The sequence below is a fragment of the Globicephala melas genome, chromosome 10 (genome assembly GCF_963455315.2).
Source record: "Globicephala melas chromosome 10, mGloMel1.2, whole genome shotgun sequence".
NCBI lineage: Eukaryota > Metazoa > Chordata > Mammalia > Artiodactyla > Delphinidae > Globicephala > Globicephala melas.
The window spans coordinates 63,178,729-63,204,022 of NC_083323.1; the positions used below are offsets into that span (position 1 = coordinate 63,178,729).

The following is a 25,294-nucleotide window of genomic DNA, read 5'->3' on the forward strand; positions in this document are numbered from 1 at the left end:
TCCGTCTCTGTCTCTCCTTCTCCCCCTCTGGGGCTGTCATTTAGTCTCTTTTTCAAGCTTTGTCTCTGTCTCTGCGTCTCTATCTGGCTTTGCATCCCTTTGATTTCTCTGTAGCTCCTCTGCTTTCCTGTCGGTTTCCTGCTCGCTTTCCCAGGCTGGTCTGTTTTCTCACTCTCTCTGTTCCCTCACTCTCTCGATTGCTCTGCGGCCCCCTCCGCCAACACTGGGGGTCGAGGGTAGAGGTGCCTGGAGATTTGCCTTTTCCAGTTCAGGCCAACCCGTACCCGTTGAACCCTTTACCATATGTTATTCGGTCACGGGCACTGAGTGGCGAATTTCTATTTTTTTCTAGTCCTTGTTGTTTGCTCGTGGGCTTTTTTCTTTTTTTCTTTTTTCTTTTTTTTGAGGGGGGGAGCCGGGGAGGGCTCTTTTTAGCTCTGGAATCCACGTCTGTCTTCTGTGTGTGTGCATCTCCACCGCTTTTTATCCCATCCCCGTTTCTGGCCTCCTCCGGGCTCTGAGAATACCAAACTCAGGGTAGAGGGTGAAAGTAAGGATAGGGTGAGGGCAGTGAATCCCTGCAGAATTGGTTTAGAGCCGGTCAGGAACCGAGAGGCTGGGGGGACGCGGGTGGGGGCCGTGGCCTGCCCCGCCTCCACGCTTCCCTCTCTGGGCGCCAGGGGTCGCTCCGCCCCCGCCCCCCCCGCCGCGGCCTCTTAGAGCGGCTCCCGCCGCGTCGCGGCTCACACCACCCGCACTGCCGCTCCGGGAGGGAGGGAAGGAAGGTTAGGGACGCAGAGAGGGAGAGCGCTAGCTGGAGAGAGACGCGGGGCCAGGGCTTCAGCAGGGGCTGGGGCCGCGGCTAGGGTAGAAAGGTGGGTCAAGGCTCGCCAAGAGCCAGAGCGCAAACCTGCGAGGAGGTCGCGTCCGGTGGGCGCCACCCGCAGCGCAGAGCCCCGGACGTCCAGAGCGCGGAGAGTAGTCCCAGCTCCGGCCGGGAGCTATCCGTCTGGGTAGCCTGGGACCTAGGCGCCGCCATCCTCGAGAAAGCAGCTGTCCGGAGGGCAGGCATCCTAGATCTGTAAGAAACCAGCCGTCCGAGAAGCCACCGATTTCAGGCGCCTGGGAACGTTAGACTGAACGAGAGGGTAATAGAGGACCACGGACTCTGAACTGTCGGGAGCTGTCCCTGGTCCAAACAACGGGGGGACCTCCGCCTTGACGGAAGGTTTGGGGAACGGCACCACTGAGGCGGGAGCCCACAGGGGCGGGGGGGCCGGGCGCAGCCGTCGGGGGGATCCCGACCCAGGCCCGAGCCCGGTCACCGCCTCTGGCGCCCGCGGAAAGCCCCGGGCCTCCGCCACCATTGCACCCAAGAGTGAGGAGGATCTGCTGGCCCTGGCCGCGTCGCGGCTGAGCCGCCGCAAGAGGGTGGCGGGCGCGGCCGTCGGGGTGGCCATGGTGCTGCTGCTGCTGGTGGCCATTCCGCTGCTAGTGCACAGCTCCCGCGGGCCGGCGCACTACGAGATGCTGGGTCGCTGCCGCATGGTGTGCGACCCCCACGGGCCGCGAGGCCCAGGACCCGACGGCGCGCCCGCCTCCGTACCCCCCTTCCCTCAGGGCGCCAAGGGAGAGGTGGGCCGGCGCGGGAAGGCAGGTCTGCGAGGGCCCCCGGGACCACCAGGTCCCAGAGGACCTCCAGGAGAGCCGGGCAGGCCAGGTCCCCCGGGCCCTCCAGGCCCAGGCCCCGGCGGGGTAGCGCCCCCTGCCGGCTACGTGCCTCGAATTGCCTTCTATGCTGGCCTGCGGCGGCCACACGAAGGTTACGAAGTGCTGCGCTTCGACGACGTGGTGACCAACGTGGGCAACGCTTACGAGGCAGCCAGTGGCAAGTTCACCTGCCCCATGCCAGGTGTCTACTTCTTCGCTTACCATGTGCTTATGCGCGGCGGTGACGGCACCAGCATGTGGGCGGACTTGATGAAGAATGGACAGGTGAGCTGCCCCTCTCCCACCCAGCCCCAGACAAGGTAGCTTTCTAATTCTCCCTGCATTCATTACGCAACCCGAACCTCTTCCCCAAACACCGTCACTAAATCCAAGAAGGCCACATTGCCAAGAACTTAGAAATCGCTTCATTTAGTCCAAAAGGAATTGGGGGGCCAGAGAAAGAAAACGACCTGCCCAGGGTCTTATGGAACATTAGGAATGGTGTCAGAATTAAAACTCAGAGCCTCACACTCCGACTATAGGCAACTATACAGCAAACCTCTTTGGTATCTCACCCTGCCTCTTAGCCTCTTTTCACCTGTCTTGGGCAGCCCTCCTGGCCTTTGGGTTACCCAGCCACTTGATGGGCAAGTTACCGGAGTCTGGCTCCTTCGACTTAGAATGGAGTCCGGGTATCACGCCGTGGGCAGTTGGTATCTGTTCCCGTATGGGGGTCATTAAGCTTGGATTTTCAAGGAGAAGGTAAAAAAAGAAAGAAAACACTGTCTCATTTTCCAGGCAACTCTATTACTAGTCCCAGGGCCTGAGGTCAATTCTAGAGTGGGCCTTACCCTCAGCTAATACTGAGTCCATAGGCAGAGGTGGAAAATGAGGCAGCACTGGGGCCAGCCAGGCGGCTTGCAGGAACGAATTTGGGAGAAGGGAAGAGGCAAGAACAGATAAAGCAGAAGCCTTGGACCCCGGCCTGGTCCCTGCTCCTGTGGTCAGAGTCGGAGTCACTGCTGCCTTAGCTTGGAAGAAAAGTCCCAAAGACTCAGCTCAAGGTCCAGGACACGCTTAGGGGGAGCCAGAGGCCACAGGGGTGGGGCTGGGGAAATGTGCCTGGGCCACGCAAGCCGCAGGGTGTAAGGTTAGGGCTGAGCTGTGACCTCCGAACGCCCCGTGCGCGGTGGGGTGATTTGACCGTGGCGCGTCAGGCCTGCTTATCCCACCTGTCCGAACCCCAGGTCTTGCTACCGCTGCAGCACCCTTCCGCTCCAAGAACCGAAGGCACTACATTGAGGTCTCCCCCCAGCAGGGCCGACCCAGGAGCCCAGGGAAAGGGAGTGAGAGTGTATGTGTGTAAGACTGTAGCGTGTGTGTGCGTGATTCAAGTGTGTCTGTGGGTGCGGGGTGCGAAGGTGTGAGAGTAGAGCGGTGGCTGCTTGCCTGTGGCACTGAGTAGGTGTGTGTGGTCTGTGCGGCGTGTCTGTGAGGGGCGGAGGGGGAAAGTATGTATCTAGAGTGCGTCGCTTCCCGAGGGGGCGGGGGCCACGCGGCTCCCACACTGTATTCCGCGGTGCGGGCGCTGCGGCTTTGGGCACGGTAAATAGTGATTAGAATAATGATGAATAATTAATCAGTTAATAACCAGCCCCCTCGGGACAGGAAGAGGGGGCTGGGGAGGGGGCTGGCTGCGACGCTGAGGCGTCGGTGAGGCGACCTACAGCAGCGAGGCCAGAGCGGAAGAGGCACTACCTGTTTGGGCGGAAGGCGACCCCCACGTCGGGGCGCCCGCGGGCACTAGGAGGGACAATCGAGGAGGATTACATCATGGCATCTTCCCACAGCCTGCACCCTTGCTTACACACGCACAGACACACCTGTGCCCTATCTCTGGGGGAAGGGAGCACAAGTTTAGAAGGTCCGAGTGGGTTCAGAATCTTAAAAATTATCCTACAGTCTAATTTTATTTTTTAAATAAGAATAATAGCAAAACCTATATAGCATTTTCTTTGTGCAAAGCGCTGTTTTGTAACACACTTCGCACGTAGTAACTCATTTAATCCTAACAACCTGAGGAGGTAGGTTCTATTACTACCTCCTACCTTATAGCTCAAATTAAGGACCACAGAAAGCGTGAAACTTGCCCGAGTCCCAGCAGCTAGTGAATGGCAGTGCCTGCGAAGCACCTTGTCCTTCCCAAACCCTGCAGCCTGCTACCCTCGCGTCACCTTCACAGGCCCATTTGCATCTCCTCGGCCGACCCCTCATCACCCCAGCTCCGCACAGGGCATGAGTGGGTTGTTCTGTTCCCCCTCTCTAGGTCCGGGCCAGCGCCATTGCACAGGACGCGGACCAGAACTACGACTATGCCAGCAACAGCGTCATCCTGCACCTGGATGTGGGAGATGAAGTCTTCATCAAGCTGGACGGCGGGAAGGTGCACGGCGGTAACACCAACAAGTACAGCACCTTCTCTGGCTTCATCATCTACCCGGACTGAGTCGGGCCCCATCCCCCGCCACCCCTCCGCTCCCCCCCTCACCCACCTTCAGCTTGCCCCACCCAAGGCGCCACCCCATCCTTTGAGAGACTGGGGGTGGGACGGGCCCTCCCGCTCCCGGAGGTGGCCTTTAATGGGCGGACTCTTGGTGCTCCGGGGTATAACTGAGTGGCTGGGGAGCTGAGGAAACTGGCCGGAGGAGCAGAGCGGCTTGGGAAGGGACCACCAGCATCCGCGCACATGCCTGTGAAAGCCGGGCCAGGAGGGGGGCGCAGGTCGTGGCCCTCTCTTCTCTCGGGAGCTAGGAAACAGGTTCACTAACTGCAGCACAGAGGCACGGAAAGCAGAAAACAGAAGGGAAGCCCTGGCTTTGGGGGAGGGAGAGAACAGAAACAGAAGGAGCCCTTCTAGGCGGGAGGAGACATCAGGGCGGGTAGGCGCTGGTCCTCTGTCATGACAACTTCTCTGCCATCCCCTCCTCCCCTCATCTCCATTTTCAGGCTTCAGGCTCTAGCCTTGGCAGCCTCCCTGTGAACTGGAGGAACCAGGAAATTCTTTCCTAGCATTTAAAACTCATCCTGCAGTCCCCATTTCACCCCCATCGGGGGTTAGGCCCTGGGGCTACAGCTGCTGTTGCCTCTTCCAATAAAGTGAAGTGGGAGAATGTGTGTGCCTCTTAACTCGGTGCACAGAGTGGGGGAGAGTGGCTGACCCTTTCCTCACTCCTCTCAAGGACCCCTACCCTATCACTCTCTGCCAGAGGCAAAGGTTTCATTATTCCTGGCAAGGCCTGCCTCTGGGGAAGCCGAGGAGGGGAGTAGCCCAGGGTTTCTACTCTGATACGGGGAAGGGTATCAGCTTCAGGAGAGCTTTGAGGCCTTACACTGTAGGGAGACGCCAACCAGAGGGACACTAGCAAGGGAGGATTCCAGAGGTATGGGTCTGGTGCTTCTGCTGATGCAGGGGGAGAGTTCTAGGGAACTCTAGGCGATGCAGGAGTTGCTGACGGCTCCTGGGAGCGGCCAAGATCTCAGGGAGCAAGGAGAAAAGCAGCTCCCCAAAGGCCCACGTTCGCGCCCCCCCCCAAAAAAAAAACACTCACTCATAGTGCTTGCTGGGAGGGTGGGGTGTGCAGGAGTGGGATGACCTGGACAGCTTCTGGGCGAGGGAGCCTGGGGAAGACTGAGAACCCAGGGCTGGCCTCTAAGCTGGAGGACACTGCCACCATGTGGACAACTGAGGAGAAACAGGAGTAGCTGGCCTAAGTAGGACCGGAGGAAAACAGACATTTGGACATTTTAGAAACTTTATTGAAGGACAAAAGGGTGTCAGCCCCCAGTACATGGTGTGGAAAATAAATAAGGGTTAAAAGGAAGGTGCAAGGCAGGACAGGAGTGGGTGGAGGCGTATGCCTCATGACGGAGAGTCCTGTGGGGCAGCAGAACCGACTGGAATAAAACACTAGGGAGAGAGAAGACCTCGTCACAGCCCAGCCGTCCTTGAACTGTAACCAGCTCTTCCCCCTGACCTCGTCACAGCCCAGCCGTCCTTGAACTGTAGCCAGCTCTTCGCCCTGACCTCTGTAAAGGAGCCGAGGATGGCCCCCTGCCCTACTTCCTACTTCCCACAGGCACAGCTGGCTGTGGACCGGAGGCTCACCAGGGCATCCTGCCGTTCGAGCAATGTGGCCACAGGGTTGGTGCAGACCCGGGTGAGGCCTGAGGGAGGGGCTCGGCTGGTGTAGAAGGCACACTCGTCGTCCAGGCGGGCCTCGTGGAAGTGGTGGATGGCGGTCAGACATGCTTTGAGGCGCTGCCTCAGGGCCAGGGTTCGAGGGGCCAGATTGCTGGGGCCTGAGGGCCAAAGGCCACAGAGAGATCAGGGCAGACTCTGGAGTCCTAGACTCCCACCATATACTGCCCTTTCCCACTCCGCGACCAAGGGCCAAGCCAATTAGGAGCACAGGGCTGAAGGTGCAGCCCCCCACTTCTTCCTGTGGGAGAGCCGGACTGGGGCAAGGGAGGTAGGGGAAAGAAAGCGTAGGATCACCTGGTGCAGGGCAGGCCCTGCTCCCAGCGAGAGATGAGGACCTCCTTTGTTCACAACCCCTTCCAACCAACTCCTTACCTGCCTGGCCTGTTGGGGGCTTCAGAGACTGGAGTGAGTGGATAGGGGGGCTGGCACAAAGTGGGCGTTGGGAGGAGAAGGTCAGGCTGGTGGTCGCTGGAGCCCACTGACTGCAGCAGGACCATGGGCTGGACTCTGGACTTCTGGGTTCCAGGGAGCAGGCCTCTGATACCCCAGGCTCTACCCTAGGGGAGGGCTCTGGGAGTCCTGTCTGCCCCTGGGGGCAGGCCTGAAGGGGTCCAGGCTCTCCCAGAGGGCAGGGCTCTGAAGCCTCCTGGGTGGAGGGCTCTGATATCTCAGGCCCCCTCCTATGGTAGGACTCTGGGGGCCCTGGTTCTGCTGGAGGGCAGGGCAGAGCTACCTCGGGCTCTGCTCCAGGGCAGGGCTCTGGTTCCCCACACCCCTCTGGAAGGTAGGGTTTGGGCAACCCAGAGTGCTGTAACATTCCAGGAAGATGAAAAGCCCCAGATTTATTCTCTGGGGCATTCAGAGTTCTAGAAATCTCAGCCAGCAGGGGCTGAAGTTCAACCACATCCAGAGAGGAGCCTCCATGAAGGGGGGCACACTTGCCGTCCACCAGCCCCTCTACCTCCTGTCGCAAAAGCTGTTGCAGGATACTGATGCGCTGTGGGTGGGACAGAGTGTGATGTCAAGAAGTGGGTGCAAGTCTTGTACCCACACTGTCCTATTTCCATGCCCACCCCCACCCCCGCCATTTCTCGCTTTCCCAGCCCCGTCACTGCCCATCGGGCATCAAAGCTGCTGCCCACACCAGCCCACCTGCAGCTTCAGCTCCTGGAGGTTGGGGGTTCTACTGGGGTGGGGTCCATAAGGAGTTGACACGGGTGGCTTCCCAGGACCCTCCTGCAACCTTATGCCACTCTCCTGGTCAAATAACCGGACTGCAATCTGCTCCTGCCACATGGGAGGAGAGGGGCCACGTGAGGAAGCCAGGCTGGAGTAGGAAGAAGACTAGTTTGAGTCTTCAAACTAGTGAGGAAGGGATCAGGGCCTTAACTGAGTGGCCCTAGACCTGGATTAGGAGGGGCAGCAGAGAAGCAGGGAGAGTTGGAGAGTTAGGCAGCTTTTCCAGAGAGCCCACTTGCTTCAAAACTGCTGGGCCTCAGGCCAACGGGACAGAGCGAGGAAGCTCAGCATGGGAAGGTACTTACCCAGGGCAGGGCAGATACTTACCCAGGGCAGGGCAGGCTCTTCGGGGCAAGGCTGAGGGGAGAGGCCACTCAACCACTGGGCCTGGGACAGAAGTGAGATGCCATGACTTTCCCTGTACCCATCCATCCCCTTCCTCCTCCAGCCCTGGCCTAAGCCAGCTACCTCCCCTGCCCTCTCTCACCTGCCGAGCTCTGGGGGCCGATGGAAGGGGTGTGAACTGGGTTTTGGGGCGGATGGCGAGACGCCGCAACACTGAATATGAGGTCTGGGGAGAGATGGGTGTGGTTGGGCAGGGACAAAACCGAGACCTCACAGTGATCCCAGCCCCCAGGAGTTGTGGATACAAACTGGAGCTGAGGGGCCAGGGGAAGGCACACGCTGAGCCCGTCCAAAGGGTGATGGCCGGGTGATGGCAGGTGGTATCACTTGGCCAGGGGAGGGCATCAGGCAGGAGTCACTGCCGTCCTGTGGAGAACAAGGTGGAAGAGTGATCCCTCCCGCTTGGCATTGCTCTTTCTTGTCCTCACTTGAGCAGCCAGTGTGATTCTTTTGAGATCTAATCAAGTCATGTCCCTCCCTTGTTCATCCCCCCTCCCCATGGCTTTGCACTCATTCCAAGTAATAGTCAAGATCTTACGCTGTTTTATAAATCCTTACCCAACCTGATTCTGTCATTGCTCTAACCTCTCACTTCCTTTCCTTCTTACTCTGCTTCAGCCTCGCTTTTTTGCTGATCCTTAAACACACCAGGTACATGCCATCTTTGCATCTGCAGTTCTTGTGGCCTGGAACGTTCTTCCCCAGATTATCTGCATGGCTCACTCCCTCAACTCTTTCTGCTCTTCACTTAGCCGCACCTCAGTGAGATTCCCCTGACCGATCTACCTGAAACTACAGTACCAATCACCCCCTTCCACTTCTCCTTCCCTTTCAGTGCCTTACTTTCTTTTTTTTAAACAGATAACTTAGCACCATCTGACCTACTATATATTTTACGCGTGTGTTTATTTTTTGTCTCCCCCTTCTAGAATGTGAACTTATTTCCTACTGTATATCCAGAACCTAGAACATTGCTTGGCACACAGTAGCTGTTCAATAAACCCTTGTGGAGTGAAAGAATGAACTCTCAGATCTGTCTTACTCTCAGCACTGATCTGATGGTGATACAAATGTATACCAGACTGTGACCTCTCACTCGCAGGCCCCGGACACCTGGTAAACAGAGGCCAGTACCACTCTGGAGAGGGCCTTGGGTCCATCTAGGGCAAACCAGGACCCAGTTAACATGCTGAGATCCAGGCTGGGACTGCCTGGCTCTACCCACAATCCTCAGTGCCGCTGCTCCTGGGGAATCCCCCCCTGCATCTCCTCTGTGCCCTTCCCCCAGCACAGAGGAGGAAGGTCCCAGCTCACCCTGGTGTGTGTTGTCTCTCGGGTTTCTTTTAATGGTACTCGCTGAGCCAGACCGAGGGGGCCCCCTCCTCTTTCATCTGAGTGAGTGACAACTTCATATTCTCCTTCAGGGAGAGAGGAAGCTAGGAGGAGACAGGAAATTTGCTGCAGTGTCTGGAACACACATCAAAGTCTGGCACAGGGCCCTGCAACCCTAGTCGGAGGTTGCAACCTCCGACTAGGGTATGCCAGTTTGACAGCCCCCACTGCACCATCAGGGGTGGGGACCCATCCAGCATCCCTTTGCAGGCCAGCACTATTTCAGTAGTAAATCATTAATCTGAATACCCTGAGTGGGCTAGGGGTGCGGTGATGGCTCTTAGGGGCTGAGGACCGAACAGTGAGTGGAAGGTAAACCCTACAGGAAGCGGCAGAGAGAGGGTAGAGACGGGGACCACCTCCTCCGACACAAGTGCAACTGGGCCAACCTCTGGCCTATCAAGAAGATCTCTTCCTCTCTGTCTCCTTCTGATCTGGGCTTCCCGCCACAGCCTGCTGAGCTTTCTCTTGTTTTGCTCCCTACAAGCAGCTCCCCTGTCCCTGTTGTCTCCCCATGGCCAGACACACTCACCAGGCTTGACAAGGGTCTCCAGAAGCAATCCTGAGGCCTGGCTCACTGAAGTCCTGATGGCGATAAGGACAGCAGCTAGCAGTCACTGAGTACCAAGTACGAGCTGGGCCCTGTGCTAAGTGCTTTTCAAACATCATCTCATTTAATTCTCACGATAACCTCAAATGGTAATACAAACATTATCCTCATTTGACAGATTAGAGAAACTGAAGTGGGAATTCCCTGGCAGTCCAGTGGTTAGGACTCTGCGCTTTCACTGCCAAGCGCCCGGGTTCAATCCCTGGTTGGGGAACTAAGATCCCACAATCCACGCAGTGGCGCAGCCAGAAAAAAAAAGAAAAGAAAAGAAAAGAAACTGGAGCTCGGAGGGTAAGGCAAGCTTGCACAAATCATAAGTACTAAGAGTCAGAAATCAAACCCAAATCCCATTTACTGCCACGGTCTGTGCTCTGGCCACGAAACAAAAGAGATGGTACCTCTCAGTTCTGTCCCCTCCTTGTCCCACAGCCTGATGAAACTGATGTCATATTGAGGCCTGGCTGTGAAGGCCTGACCCCTATTGCAAGGGCTCACCCTGAGCACTCACAGATTTCCCCCTTCCGCCCTGGGCTGCTGGGAAGTCCTAAAGCTACCGGAAGGCCCCAGCTCTGAGGGAACCCTGTATCAGACACTGAATCATTCTTTTCCAGATGACCCTCTCCTCACTTGCTGTTGCCACCTGTCTCTCTTCTTAGCTCCTGGAAACCGGGAGGAGCAGAGGGGTGAGAGGAAGGTCCTGAAGGTGGAATCTGAGCCATAGGAGCAAGAGAAAAAACAGAGTCAGAGGTAGGCCTCAAACCTTCAGGCTTCACCAACAACCCCATCGGCCTCCATACCAACCCTCTGGCTCATCATGAGGTACCTTCCCTCCTAAGGCCCAGCTCTGTCCTTGGAAGGAGTTCCCAGAAGCACTGAGTATCAGCCCCTCAAGGGCACTCACCAGAGCCTCTAGTCTCTGGGGACACAAGGTCCGGCCTCGAGGTCCTGGTCCCTCCAGCCTGGAGAAGCAGGAAGCCCTGGCAGGGTCCAGTCGGTGGGTGGGGGTTCTGGGAGCCAAGTATGCAGAGGCCCGGGCATCCTAGGACCCCAAGAGAGGCTATCAGTACAGGCTCAGGATTCCCTCATCAGCCTACTCCAGCCTGATCTCCTCCTATCCTGGCTCATTACCTGGCGCCTCCGGATGGTGCCTCCCTGGTTCCCTCGAACCAGTACTCTCTGAGCCAGACTGGGCTGGCGCCCCAGGCGACAGCTCTTCACCCCCTCACCTGACAGGATGGTGGCCAGGGCTGCAGGGTCAGCCACAAACTCTATGGTCCCTGGAGCCTCTGCAAGGGAAGAGGAGAAGGAAAGGTGAGAAGGAACAGGAAGCAGGGAGTCTGAGGGGTCAGGGAGCCCAGCAGAGTCACCTTGAGGTGTAAGAGTGAGCCGAAGAGACTCATATAACTGAACTCAGCTCACCAAACATTCATAGGACTTTGCTCTGTGTAAGACACTATTCTAGGCACTGACACCCTGAGACAAATAAGACAAAGCCCCCATACTCAGGAAAGCTATCATCAAACTATAGAGAGGTAACAGACTCAAGTCCAAGTATGGACATGTTATAAAAGAAGTACAGCAAAGCATGCGAACACAGAGCAATTGATTACAACTGGGAGAGGCGGAAAAGGCTTTAGAAGAGATGACGCTTTGCTGAAGAAAGCAAAGGGCTTCTAAGAGCAAAGAGCTTTCTAGCAGCAGGGACTAGGAATTATAGTAAGCAGGAGACCCGGGAATGCAAAGCCCCCAAACCCCACTGCCACCAGCCAATTCTCCTACCCAGCCAAAGAAACTGTCTTCAAGCCTCCAACAGGTACCTGTCTGGAGAGGGGGCCTAGGTCCCACATTTTGTCTCCCAGGGCTAGGCCTGAGCTCCTCCAAGGGGTTCCGAAGCTGAGTACTCCCCACCAATCTCTCCGATTGCTCTGTTTGATGTGTGGCTTTCGGCCTGGGGCCTGCTGAGTCAACGAGAGGGCGCTGACTACTGAGCTTCTGCACCAATCTCTGAGGGAAGGGAGAACAAAAAGCTGGGCCTCAGCGTTGGGGTGCGTTGCTGGTGTGTGCTGCGTCCTTGTAGCTACTGTCTTCACCCCCCACAACCCCTCTTACCCTTGGATCTTGGTTCTCCTGGTCCAGGGCGCTGGGTTTGACTGTGGGGAGAGGCGGGCGTCTCTGAGAGCGAACGGGAATCTTGCTGGGGGTAGGAGATACACCCCGGAGGAGAGGATCCTTCGTGGCTTGGAGGGTAGTCATGACGACTACAACTGAGACGGAGAAGAAGGCAGGATCAGGGATCAAAGGTCAGCCAGCTCGGGGCTTCGGTCCTGACATCCCTGATACTCCCACCTCCACCCAAATCCATGCGCCCAGAGGACCCGGCGCCTGCAAGGCCTCTTTTCTGGGGGTCTCCTCCTAACCCTCTGAGCCTATTCTTTAGCCCCAGGACCCCAAACTGCTTCTCCTCCCTACGAGCCCCCGAAGCCCTCATTCCCTCCAAGATCCCGGTGCCGCACCTCCCCCGGAACCCCTCAGCGTCGCCCTCACTTGCTTCGCTTTTTCCCCGGACTCTCTCGGTTTCTGCTGCAGATACTTCCCCAGTTTGTAAAATACGCCAAGCTCCTGATTGGCTTGTCTGCGCTCCTGCGGAGGCGTGTGTCACAGGATTCAGCTGTCCAATCCGCAGGCTTCGGAGGCGAGGCCAAAAGAAGGACTAGTCGTCGAGCCGCTTTCTGGCCAGGAAAAAAACTGACCCGACTCAACCAGCCAATCCGAGAGCGGAGCGCGGGGTGGAAGAAGAAGAAGGAGACCTTTCTGAGGCCGGCGAAGGCGTGGGCTCGGAGTCTGAGAGACAACGGGCGCTGGGTACTCTCGCGAGGTCTCGGGACTGGTGCGGGACCGTGCAGTCTCGCGGCATTGTGGGAAGGGCTGGTGTCCTGAATGAGGTTAACTGACGGTGTTGGAGGCTGGCCCGAACCGCTCACCCGACTCTGATCAGAGTTCGGCGTCAAGCTGTGGGGACTCCGCTCCAGACACATTGTAGGAAACGTCTGTACGTTGTGCCTAGGCCGAGGAACTGCCTCCAGACGGGCGGAGAGGGCTGGAAAAAATTGAACTGAGGCTAACAATAACAAAAATAAAAAGAAACAATCATTTTTTTCACTCCACCTTTACGAATGGTGAGGTGTGGTCTCCATTTCACAGATAAGAAAACAAGGCTCAAAACAGTGTCATTGGAACTCAACACAACAGGCCTGGAGGAATGTTGGCAGGCAGGGGTGTGAAAATGAGGGAACCTAGAACACTGGTTAGAATGGAAGGGGTTAACCTCTAATGGGAAATGGGCGATGGTTTCAAGCGTACAGGACTCTGGTAGATTCTCTCCCTGACTTGTGCTTCCTATTATACAAGCCCTCCCCTTCCAATTTCTCCTTCACACCTTTTCATTACCTTTGGATTTCATTTAGCTTCTTCCTCTTCATTATCTCCACCCTAATCTCACCTAGAGGATTGCAAAAGCCTCCCACCCTCCATTCTCTCTTGCTCTCCACAATAATCCATTCACCATACAGCAGCTAGAGTAATCTTTCCAAAATGCAAATCTGGTCATGTTACCACTGTGCCTTGACCTCTCCCCACTCATACTCCCCATCTTGTACCACTTTCCGCCTTGTTCTCTGCTTTTCAACTCCATTGCCATTTCCAATCCCTGAAAGTTGTCATGTTCCTTCTAGTCTCTCTGTCTGCAGTACCTTCCACTTTGCCTATTCATGCCTCCAAATGGATGTTCGCTGTTACTTTCTTGTAGAGGGCTTCCTTGAACCCCTCCACTCACAACCCACCCTAATCTAAAAAAGTTTCCTTAGTTGTGTGCTCTCAAAGAACAGTGTTTCCTCAGAGCATGTATCTCAGTTGGTAATTGTATATTCACCAATGTGAACCTAATGTATCGTGTTTATTAAACCTGATCTCTCCTGCTAGACCTCCCTGAAGGTGGTGACCTTTTATTTTTGGCTTACATTATATTTTCAATGTCTTGCATTGTGCCTGCCTGTAAGGGTGTTCACTATTTGTTGAATGAGTCAATGAATGAATGAATAATTGATCAAATGAATACCTGGAGAGATAGGGAAGACCTCCAAAAAGAAGTAATATTTGAACTTCCTGTAAAAGAGAGAAGGCTCTTCTAGTCACTCGGAACAGCACTTGCAAAGGCAAGGAAACTTGGAGTGTTCAGATGAGGGTAAGTCCTTAGGGATAGATGGAACGTAGGATAGTAGGAAATAAAACTAGAAAGATGGTCTGACTGGAAGGAAGGGGACAGTCCCCTCATTCCACTCACAGGTACTGTGAATGTGCTGGATCCTGACTCCTAGATTCGCAGGGATGGCTACTGACAAACATTGTGCACCTACTGTGCGTAAGGCCCTTTATCACACATTTGGGATACGTGGAGGAATAAGGCTGAAGTTTGAAGGACGGAGGTTGGCTGCACAGTGGCTTTACATGCTTTTAAGGTAGTCAGCACAGTCCAGGGCCAAGTTCACAAACCTGGAAACTTGAGTTTGTCAGGCTACCCAGAGTAGATCTTGGAGTCACACTCATCGAATTTGTAAGAGAAACTGAGTGATTTACCATGAGCGATATGCCTTCTGGTGAACAAAATATGTATGCCTGCTCCTCAGGGCACCACCTTCACAGAATCGAGGTCCAAGGAGACTGATTTTATATCATAAAAGTCTTTCAAACGGCCAATGCTCAGAATATCTGCTATGCCTGTCATAGCGTCCAACCTGTTTTCTATACAGCAGTCAGAGCGACCTGCTTCTGTTTGTCTTTGCTGGACCTCGAATATGGGGAGGTGCAAGCCACCTCTCTTGTTTTATTCTATCAATCCCCCTTTACTCCCTGTCTGCTCTCCCCCATAGACACCACTCTAATGTGATTGATATAAGTTCTTACCTATGCATATGTGCTTATAAAATATGTCGGGTTGTATACTTGTTTCCTATTGCTGCTGTAACAAATCGCCACGAATTTAGTGGCTTAAAACAATACAGATTTATTCTCTTACAGGTCTGGGGGTCTGAATTCTAAAATTTGGTCTGGTTCCATTCCTTCTGAGGCTTCAGAGGAGAATCTGTTTGCTTGCCTTTTTCAGCTCCGAGAGGCTGCCAGCATTCCTTAGCTTGTGATCCCTTCTTCCATCACTCTAACTGGAAGAGGGAAGAACCTTTTGTATTCTATGACAAGTTAATCACTAAAGGGATGTTGCCTATAAGCTTAAATTATACATAATGGCCCATCTCTGGGAACCCTGCTCCCCAGGTAATGAGCATTAAGCTAAAATACCTTTGTTTAGCTCACAGGAAAACATCTTGACCAGGTCCACCTGTGAATGACTGCAGGGAGGAAGAAATGAACACATCCCCTCATGAGGCAGATGGGAACCAGGAAGCATTTGACTTTATTCCCTCCCCTTTTAGTATAAAAGGAGCCTGAATTCTAACTCAGGCGAGATGGTTCTTTGGGGGCACAAACCCACCATCTTCTCGGCTTGCGCAATTGCTATCTGGTCATGGAAACCGTAGGACAATTGAAGCCACGAGTAAGAAGAAACTGTGAGTCAGCAAGAGCCAGGGCAGAGGGTGAGGTCGTTTGCTTATTGTGACAGGAGCAGTCGAAGCAGTAGGAGCACTGGTCAGGGAGCCTTGTGCTCCTGCCGTGGATGGGGCTTTCTGTCACCTGTCATGCTCCGTGAAGCCTGACGGGGCTGCAGAGCCCGTGTCACACAGGTGTTTCTGGGTTCCTGTGAAATGACTCCCACTCCACCCCAGGCAGCTGCAATTCTTGTCCGCCTTATTTCTACGTGTAACTTCACAATGAACTCCCGTTTGCTTGGGATATTCATTTAGTCTCTCTTCTTCGCAACTCAGATAACTGAACCCCCTTTTCCACGCACGGCAGGTGGCCCCTAAGGAATTATTCCACTACAACAGTGGGCACCTCCTTGGGGTCCAGGATACCCACCACAACTGGTTCGCTCTAGGAACTGCTAAGTAAATGTGGTCACGTCCTCACTTTTGAGGTGACCTTCTTACAGATGACATGAAAACGACTTCCCCTCTTCCAACAAGCAGAATACAATAAAGTCAATACGGTATAGGCTTTCTTAATCACAATCAAATCCCAGCCCTGTCTTCTTGAGGTTAACATCAGATCGCTTTTTTAGAATTGGATTTTGAGTTTTCCTAAAACTCTTCAATCACAGCCAAGTCTGAGGTTGTATAATTTCAATAGGTGGCTGGATCCACGCGTGACAAATTGATTCTTTCAATTCTCCCCAGCACTTAAACTCGTTCAAGTCTGGTCTTTTTCAATTTTTCCCCCCTGCGATCCAAGATAAAAAAATGTATTTTACATGAAAACCCAGAACACACATACATACACTGAAAATAACAGTTTCACCATACCCTAAATTTTCTATTCTTTTTATTTTAAAATGTTTGTCTTGACCCAATAATTTTTATTACAATGTTTCATGACCCGCAGCTTGAAAACGATTGGTGCAGTCTCTCCTTTCTTCAAAATTTCACTTCTCCAACACAGATCTTTCTTGCTCTGGTTCTTTCTTTTCTTTCAACAATCAAACATCTCATGAGAGTAGTCTGCTCTCCACTTCCCCATCTCTCATTCGCTCTTCAGTTGACCGTGTTTTGTCTCTGACCCTATCCTGCCCTGAAGCTGCCCTCACTGAGGTCTATCATCTTCCTTGCTGATAAATCCCACATTTCCCACCTGTTACTTAACCTGGGTTCCCAGCATCCTCTGACGCAGCTAGCCACTCCCTCTGGAAAGCTCTCTCTTGCCCTGGCTTCCTGAGGCCTCCTACCTCTCTGCCAGTTAATTCTCAGGATTCACTTCCTCTGCTCCTCTACGAGTCTCCCCAAGGCATTTCTCTTTTCTCACTTAATACACCGTTCTTGAGTGGTTTCATTTTTTTCTCATGTGGGACACCTGAGAAACCCAGCTCAAACTCTTCCTTCTATCCAGTACAAGTCATAGGCCACAGACTCTGATGTGAAAGTTTCCAAACTGGAAATTTTGCTCACTTGAAAATCTAAATCGTTGAAACTCCAAAGCTTTTGTCTGCTTTTCTTCAGTGACATTTCTCCTCTGAGATAAGAAATGCTATTGAATGAAAAGGAGAGAAGGCAAGGGGTGGAGGGTGAAAATGGTGGGAAGCTTGAGTAATATTTGCAATGGACATTGTGGTTGATCCCCAATGTCCCTTCCATACCAGACAATTAGCCCAAGTCAGTGATGACTGTTACTGCTCCAGGAGCGGACACACCAATGATCCTTGCCAGACGGTCTGAAGGAAAGGACTTATATCTCATCCTTGGGAGGAGGGGTTTCTCTTTCTTCCACTGAATATGAAGACAGAAGCATCACGCAGTAGCTACTGGCACCCACCTTCAGACAATGAGGAGAACCATCCCGAGGATGAAACTTCCCTCCGAGGAGGAAGGCTGAACAGAACCATGGACAGAGCCTGGGTCCGTGATATTATTGAGCTGCTGAATCAACCAACTTCATAGCCCACCTACCTCTGGCTCCTTGTTACATGAAGTAGTTTACTTTCTTTTTTTTTTTTTTTAAAAAATGAGGTTGTATGTTACTTGTAGCAGAAAGCATCCTGATAGATTCAGCATCTCAAAATATTCCATCACACCTGAACTCCAGACCTGTGGACATGAATGCCTGCCAGCCCTTCCCCTGGGCTGTTCCGTGGCATCTCACACTCAGTAAGTCTAAAACTGACGTTGTTGTCTTGGGCCCCCTTGTCTCCCTATACCAATCTTCCCTGTTTCTGTGAAAAGTCCCACCATCTGCCTGGGTGTTCAACTCAAAACCTTGGGTAATCTTTGCTATTTCCCTTTTCCTCACACTGACAATCCCCACTTAGGAACTGCAGATTCTACCCCCTGAATAGTGCTCAAATCCATCCACTTCTTTGCCCACCACCATCTCTTGCATGTTTCACTGCACAGTCTCTGAACTGGTCCTCCTTCTCCTTCCAACTGTGTCTGAACACCACAGCCAGAGTGACCTTTCTAAGATGCAGCTCTGAATACTTCCCCCATTAAACCCTTTTCTTTCCCTTTTCCTTAGAATAAATTCTAAGTGCCTTCATATGTCCTATAAGGCCCTCGGTGACCTGGCCCTCATTGCATCTTTCCAACCTCAATGCAATTCCTTCCTTTCTAGCCTTCATTCCAGCAACGTAGAACTACTTTCACTTTCCAGACATGCTCCCTCTTGTCTTCTGGCTGATGTATCTACCTAGAAAGTCCTCTTCCTCTCCCTGCTTCACCTGAGTAACTGCTGTTCATTCTCCAGCGCTCACTGTGATGGTGCCTCCTTTGGGAAGCCATCTCTACCCTAAGGCTGGGTTAGGTGTTCTTCTTCATGTTTCCAGAACACCATCTCCTTATCCCAATCACATCACTCGTCGCGAGGTTGGAATTGTATGCTTATTTATCTATGTCCCCCACCCAGACTGTGAGCTCCTTGAGAGCAGGGACTCTGGCTTACTCCCTACACCTAGCACTATAATTGAGTGAAAAAGATCATTCTAAATTCAGAAGTAAATTTTGACTTCAAGGCAAGGGTAGGATGGAATGGAGTTGGAGGACAGCATGGAAATAGACATTTTCAAGCAAGGGGTGGGGTGGTGGCAGCAGAATTGATCTGCTGGCTAAGTGTGCTGAATAGGTTTAGGTGGGTGGCAGGGCCAGGCCAGGGGAAAAGACCACTGAGGCAGACAATGTAACCCAGGCAAGAGATGACGGTGGCGGGACTTCCCTGGTGGCGCAGTGGTTAACAATCCACCTGCCAATGCAGGGGACACGGGTTCGAGCCCTGGTCCGGGAAGATCCCACATGCCGGGGAGCAACTAAGCCTGTGCACCACAACTACTGAGCCTGCAGTCTAGAGCCCACAAGCCACAACTACTGAGCCCGTGTGCCACAACAAGAGAAGCCACCGCAATGAGAAGCCCACGCACTGCAACGAAGAGTAGCCCCCGCTCGCCGCAACTAGAGAAAGCCTGCACGCAACAACGAAGACCCAACGCAGCCAAAAATAAATAAATTTTTTTTTAAAAAAAGAGATGATGGTGGCCTGGACTAGGGTGGTGGCAGTGGAGACGGGGAGAACCAGACAGCCTTGAAAGAGTTATAAAGTAGAATTAACAGAATTGGGGGTAGGTGAAGAAAAGAAAGGAGTATAAGATGAGGTGAGTTCTAATTGGGGCCACGGAAGTCCTAGTGGTGACTTCATCTTAGGGCGGGGAATCCAGAAGGAAGAACGTGACTGCAGAAGGTGTAAAGCGAGGTAAGGGGCTCTGCTTCGGACATCTGGGGCTGCAGATGGGGCACAGAAGTTGAGAAGGAATGGACAGAGAGGTAGGAGGAAAACCAGAGGGGCAGACAGGAGTCATAGATGCCGAGATAGTGGGAGTCAGAAGAGAAATGACCTGAGGCAGGGGGAAAATACCGCTGAGCCTCCTTTGCATTGACGCTCCCATGACACAGACACAAGTGCACTAGGGAGGGTCCCCCCTGCCCCGCCCCCATTACTATTTTATGATGTTTTAAAAATCGAAGTATAATTCACTTACAATATTATATTAGTTTCAGGTGTATAACATAGTCATTCCATATTTTTATACATTACAAAATGATCACCACTGGAGAGGGTTCCCTTGATAGCAGTTTTATTTGATTTAAAAGTGAAACTCAGACCCTGACCCACCCACTAATCTTGGGGTCGTGGCAGGAGTAGACTCATCCTGGGGATGGTTGGCCTCTTACCAGGACAAGAAATGGGGGAACATATAGATTCTTACCAGGACAAGAAATGGGGGAACATATAGACTCTTACCAAGATAAGAAATGAGAAACATATGGATCATGTCTCTGTGGGCATGGAGAGGCCCAGCTGTGGTGCTGGGTAGGGTTTGGCCACGGCCATGGAAGGGGTGACTGGAGCCAACTGGTGGGCACATGCAGAGGGGGAGGAGACTAATTCGGGACCGGTGTTAGGATTGGGGCTTAGAGGTCTAGGGCAGGGTCAGGGAGCTCTGGACCAACAAGTTCAGTAGCTGTGAGTAGAAGACTTGTCCAGCTCACTGCGCTGCTCCTTGTGAGACTCTGTCACCACCTGCTGGGGGCCGAGGCATGTGAGGCGCACAAACCGTTCAGCACCACCCTCCTTCCAGCTCCTTTGTGGCACGGTGTCCCCCCTCCCTGGCATAACCAGTTGAGGCTCCAGTCTGACCATCCACTTCCATCTCCCTGTCTCACTCCCACCCCAAGAATCACTAACCCACAAACACCCTAAGATTACTTGCAGCCAGGCTGGGGCTCAGAAATACTACGAGAAATGATGGGGTCCTACGCTCAAGTGACCCATCTTACCTCCCCATCCCTGGTCTCAATGGTCTTGATCAGAACCATCTTCCGGCTGTGGCTCTCCTGGGGAGGCTCCACCTCAGGCACTGGAAAAAGCAAGATGAGAGGTGGAAGGGAGGAGGCTTGGGATTTCTCTTGTTTTAAGCCCTCACTCCGTCTGGGAGGTGAGGGAGGGGCGGGGAGGGGCAGAGCCTGAGGAGCGAAGGCGAGTGTAGACCAGGACTCAGAAGTTCACGGAGAGAACCAATCCCTGAGCAGAGCCAGAGTAAGAGTCCAGTCAGGGCAGAAATAGACAAGGGGACAGACAGTTGGAAGTCAGACGTGAAAGACTCACCAGTCGTCTTTATACTTAAGGATGCAAAGGAATGGACTGGCACGGAGATCCTGGGGGCGAAGCACTCGGTCAGCTACTCCTGTGAGCCGCTGGCCTCTCCCCCACAAGCCCTGACCAAACCCTATCCGACCCGCTGCCTCTCACCGGCTCTCCTCGCCCTCAAGTAGCTTCCGGTAGGTGGCGATCTCGATGTCCAGGGCCATCTTGACGTTGAGGAGCTCCTGGTACTCTCGCAGGTGTCGCGCCATCTCCTCCTTTAGCTGCCGCAGCTCCTCCTCGAGCCGTGCGGTGCCCGCCTGGTACCCGCCGGCTTCCAGGGCAAACTGCTCCTCCAGCTCCCGCAGCTGTCTGAGCAGCGCCTCGTTCTGGGGGTTGGGGGTGAAGAGGGGGCGTCAATGGGGGGAGCAGCCTTCATCCTCCACCCCCTGGGCGGGGGCGCGCAGCCTGGTACTCACCGTGCCGCGAAGCCCATCCACCTCGCACGTCAGGCTCTGGATCTGGCGTCGCGACTCGTTCATCTCCTGCTTGGCCTGGCGCAGGGCCTCGTGGTTCCGGTTGGCGGCGTCAGACAGGTCCGCGTACTGCGGCCAGGGGGGCAACCCGGACGTGAGTGGACCAGATGCGCCCTCCCCCCAGCTCTCCACGCTTCCAGGTCCTCCCAAACCCTCCCGTGCCCTGGCACCTTGGACTTGTACCACTCTTCTGCTTCCTGCAGGTTCTTCGCTGCGATGCTCTCGTACTGGGCACGGATGTCCCTCAGCGCCGCCGTCAGCTCGGGCTTCACGGTCGCCTCCACCTCGACCTGCTGCACCTGCTGGCTCTCCACGCTCATCTGCAGGTCTCTCAGCTCCTGCCGCCCAGGGCGAGAGGCCGAGTTCATCGCGCAGATCCCACGCGGGCCGCGCGGTTGGCGCACAGAAAAGAGAAGAAACACTTGAATGAACAGAAGGGGGCGCTAGGGAGTGCAGCGCGCTTGGTACTGCACGGCCCGCGCCACGCCCGTACTAAGCCTCTGGCCAGGTTACGGGGGTGCAGCTCCGCTGCTCGCCACCAGGCGGCGCAGGGGTGTGAGTCAAACCACCTGTAGAGGGGGTTGAGAGCCTGCGTCTACCCTACGAATCTCACTTCTCTTCCTCAGGTCCACTCGCCAGTCTCTTCCTGAGCTTATACTCCAGCTCCAATGAGACCACCCCCAACCTCCTGACACCCGGGTCCACCCACCTCCTCGTGCAGCTTCTTGAGGAACTCAATCTCATCCATCAGAGACTCAATCTTGCGCTCTAGCTCCAGGCGGGACAGGGTGGCGTCGTCCACGTCCTTCACGGGGTGGCAGTAGGGGTTCGAGAGCAGGGAGGGGTTGCTTAGGTCGACGAAGAGCCTGGCCCTCCCTGTCTGCCTCTGGAGGCTTCTGGTCGCCTCCCTTTGCCCACAGATGCCACCCTGGATACGCAGGCCGGGGGTAGGAATGGGTAGACCGAGCTCACCTTACGGAAAAGCACGAGGCTGTGCTCCGCATCCTCGCGCTTGCGAGTCTCCTCCTCCAGCCTGGTGGGAGGGGTGTGCAGAAGCTGAGCTCCGGGGTCACTGCCCAGCCGTAAGACCGCGACCCCCAGGATCTGGGTCAGAGGCTGCTACTGCCCAGGACTCTGAGGAGGGGCCTTCAGGCTGCCTGATGGACTTGCCCCATATTTCCCTTTAACCTGCTGGGAGCTGAGATGTGGCCCCTTTATACACAGGGGAGACATAGTAACTCCCCCTTCCTCCCCTCCCCAGAGACTCAGCAAAGTGGTAGACGGGGGTTGGGGGTGTTGCCCGCCGGCGAGGATGCTGCCTGCACACGCCCAGGTGGATAAGGCGGGCCACTCCCTCTGGCGGCCGCCTCGACGGCCGCCGCCCAGCCCCGGCCCTGTCCCCTGACCTCTGCTTGAGCGCCGCCAGGTCCTCCGCCAGCCCGTCGCGCTCCACCTGCACCCGGTCTCGCTCGCGGCCCAGCAGCTCTAGCTCCCTCCGCAGCTCGCGCAGCTCCTGCTGGCACAGCTGGTCGGCGCGCGCCGGCTCCTGGCCCCGGGCCTGGCTCAGCTCCCCGCGCAAGGCCGCGTTCTGCTGCTCCAGGAAGCGCACCTTCTCGATGAAGTTGGCGAAGCGGTCGTTGAGCTCCTGCAGCTCCTGCTTCTCGTTGCTGCGCGTGGCCAGGAACTCCTGGTTGAGGGCCTCGGCCATGGAGAAGTCGAGGCGCTCCGAGGGCAGGCGCAGGAGGGCGCCCGCGGCCGCCCGGGGACTGCGGAAACTGCCTAGGCGCACGGAGGAGCCGGGGGACGCCGAGCCCAGCAGGCGGCTGCTCGAGAAGCGGGAGCTGGAAGAGTAGGAGAGGGCCCCCGGGGACAGCGAGGGCGGTGGCCCGAAGGTGCGGCGGTAGTAGGTGGAACTGACGCCGGACCGGAGGCCCGACGGGTGGCTCATGGCGGCCGAGGATGGGGAGTCACCGCTGACAGAGCTTGTCCGGGCGCTGGGAAGGAGTCGCAAACCGCTGCGAGGCGGCTTTATAGCCCTGCGGGCTCAGGGGGGGCATGGGCTGCTCCTCCCACTGGCCTGACGGTGGGGCTATGTGGGGAGGGGGACGCCCCACCCCTGCGGAGCTGCAGGAGCGCCGCACCCTCCCTCCCTGGTTGCCGGCGCCCTGCCTACTTGATTCCCCCAGTTCGTGGTGGGGAAGGAGACAGGGATGGCCACCACAGGCCACAGGGAGGCGGGGGGGGGGGGGTTCGGGTGTTGGGGGTGTCAGTGCCTTCCAGCAAATATCCGGAGCTGGAGCCTAGGGTGGGAGGGCCTCACTGGAACTGGGGTCCCTGCCTGAAAGAGCTGGTAAAAACTGGGGGCTAGGTGGACTGTATGTTAAAGGGCAGGCTTCTGGTACGTGGGCAGGGAGGACGCAGCCCAGGTGCAGGGAGGACGCAGCCCAGGTGCAGGGAGAATTGGCCTGGCTTAGGCCCCAGAGGCTGTACCTCCACATGGCCCCTGAAGGCTAGGCTCTGCTTGCAAATGCTGTCAGCTGCCCCCTCTGTCACCACACCCAGGGAGATCTGGGGGACGGGAGTGCAGAGGCAGCTGAGGTGGGTGAGGAAGGGCTGCTCTCCCTGAAATCCCCAGGGCTCTGTGAAGGGTTGCTGCCTGGCGCCAGCTCTGCTGCTAATGGACTTGCTTCTTCCCCTCCCCCTCCCCTGGACACTTGGCCAGGAGGTTGCCTGCTGATGTCTCAGCCTTAAAGACACAGATCCCAAATCTACCCCAGGCCCCAGCAAGGTGGGCACATCAGAGGGGGCTCAGGGTGACTAGGCCCAGCTCTGGGTCCCACTTGGGAGGGTCTGTGCCATGCTGGAGGCTGAACTGAGTGAGCTAGCGTGTGCTGTCTGGCTTTACTGGATACTCCCTTCCCCCAACCCACCGCTGCTCAGTCAGGGCCTTACAGGAACCGGGGCGATTCCTGAAGTAGGAAGGGGAGGGGGCTGAAGGGTAGCAGCTGCTGCCAAGGCTGAGAGATAGACACACGGGCAGGAGCCGGTTTCCAGTGCTGAGGAGCTGCAGGTACCCAGCGAGAGGAGCGCTGGATTGGGAGAGAAGGGGAAAGAGAAAGTGCCCATCCCCGTAGGCTCAGGGACTGAAAGAGGAGAAAAAGGCCCAGAACAGAGCCACAGATGCATATGCGTAATAGCACCGTGCACCTATGTGCACACACATTAGACACACCCAACCACAGGGCCCTTCATACCCTCCCCCACCCCAGAGTTAGCAGGGAGGCTGATGTCTGGTCTTTGCATGTCAAACGGCTTCCAGAACGCAGGCACGGGCTGCCCAGGAGTGGACAGAGGCAGCTTGGATGGTCTGCAGGAGTCGAGGTGCTGAGGCCTGTTGGGCTTGCCAGGAGCTAAGGGGCTGCTGCTGCTGGGGACTCCGGGGCTCTCCAGTAAGGACAGGTCCGCGTAGGATCGGCCCTGAGGACAAGAGCTGGGCGTCTGGGGAAACAGGTCTGGGACTCCGGGCTGCACCTCTGGCTGAGGGGATGAGGAGGGCGGCTCCCTGGCTGGCCATCCCCTCAGCACTGCAGGGCAGAGGGGCCTCCCCGCCTTTGTGTGTCCTCTGAGATGGGCCAACGCCCTTAGGTTCACATCCCTACCGCCTTAGCCTTCGTCTCCTCTCCAGGCCCCTCCTTCCTTCTGGGCTATTAGTCTCTCCCTGAACAGCTGCCAGGTCCTTCTCCTTGATGAATCTGGTTTGGTTGCCAGGGGAATGGGAAGAGGGAGGATGGGAGAGAGGGGTGGGATGGATAAATCAGGCCGGGTTGCCACTAACTCTTGGAAGTGGGGAGGGGTAGGGTCCTGCCTGGGTTAGGGGGAGGGGGCTTGATAGGTGTGAGGAGGGGAGTGGGGAAGCTAAGTGCTTTCTGCTGCAGCCCTGGGCTCTGAGCCCCAGCTGCCACTGAGGCCCCATCCACTCCAGCCTAGGCCCTGCCCTGCCCTGCCTGCTGTCCTCCAGGTACAAACTGGGAGTCTGAGCTGGTACTTCACGCAAAGGGACAGGTAAGGCCTGGGGAGGACGAGCTCAGGCTTTATTTTTACAGGGAACTGCTGGCAGACCTGGGCCTTTCAGAGTAGAGGCCTCTAGGGCTGGCCCTGGGGAATTACCAGTGGGGTTCCCATCCTCTCCCCTGCTTAAGCTCCCAGCTCACCACCCAGAAGCCTCAGAGTAGAGGGAACCAGGACCACCTCGGTAGGGCTCTGGGAGTTGTAAGGCCAGGGTCTGGCCTGGGTTTGGGAACCAGGCCTGCTGGCAATGCAGAGAAGACTCCTCCCCCGTCCTCAGAAAGAGCTGGG

General features: G+C 55.5%; 3 protein-coding genes across 5 annotated transcripts; 1 reads left to right on the forward strand and 2 right to left on the reverse strand.

Annotated features, from left to right (window-relative positions):
- The first annotated feature begins 630 nt into the window (after positions 1 to 630).
- C1QL4 (complement C1q like 4) lies at positions 631 to 5,182 on the forward strand. Its single transcript, XM_030835175.2, has 2 exons — positions 631 to 1,995; positions 4,037 to 5,182. The coding sequence occupies exons 1-2, from the start codon at positions 1,459 to 1,461 to the stop codon at positions 4,214 to 4,216; spliced, it is 717 nt and encodes a 238-aa protein (XP_030691035.1). The 5' UTR covers positions 631 to 1,458; the 3' UTR covers positions 4,217 to 5,182.
- Positions 5,183 to 5,477: 295 nt separating this feature from the next.
- TROAP (trophinin associated protein) lies at positions 5,478 to 12,448 on the reverse strand. The gene is made up of 14 exons (XM_030835172.2): positions 12,162 to 12,448; positions 11,727 to 11,881; positions 11,435 to 11,621; positions 10,746 to 10,903; positions 10,519 to 10,656; positions 10,245 to 10,327; positions 9,540 to 9,592; positions 8,930 to 9,051; positions 7,865 to 7,981; positions 7,698 to 7,781; positions 7,538 to 7,597; positions 7,124 to 7,258; positions 5,876 to 6,968; positions 5,478 to 5,677 (listed from the first exon to the last, which is right to left on the reverse strand). The coding sequence occupies exons 2-14, from the start codon at positions 11,868 to 11,870 to the stop codon at positions 5,478 to 5,480; spliced, it is 2,574 nt and encodes an 857-aa protein (XP_030691032.2). The 5' UTR covers positions 11,871 to 11,881; positions 12,162 to 12,448.
- Positions 12,449 to 19,428: 6,980 nt separating this feature from the next.
- On the reverse strand, positions 19,429 to 23,069 carry PRPH (peripherin). 3 transcript variants are annotated; one of them, XM_030835178.2, is made up of 9 exons: positions 22,345 to 23,069; positions 21,911 to 21,971; positions 21,648 to 21,743; positions 21,109 to 21,276; positions 20,882 to 21,007; positions 20,571 to 20,791; positions 20,427 to 20,476; positions 20,099 to 20,178; positions 19,429 to 19,841 (listed from the first exon to the last, which is right to left on the reverse strand). In XM_030835178.2, exons 1-9 carry the CDS (start codon positions 22,884 to 22,886, stop codon positions 19,776 to 19,778), a joined length of 1,410 nt encoding a protein of 469 aa, XP_030691038.1. In that variant the 5' UTR covers positions 22,887 to 23,069; the 3' UTR covers positions 19,429 to 19,775. The 3 variants fall into 3 exon arrangements, 2 of the variants coding, with proteins under 2 accessions (XP_030691038.1, XP_030691037.1); XM_030835177.2 differs by having other exon boundaries at positions 19,429 to 19,844; XR_004034788.2 differs by lacking the exon at positions 20,427 to 20,476 and having other exon boundaries at positions 19,817 to 19,844.
- Between the last annotated feature and the right edge of the window lie 2,225 nt (positions 23,070 to 25,294).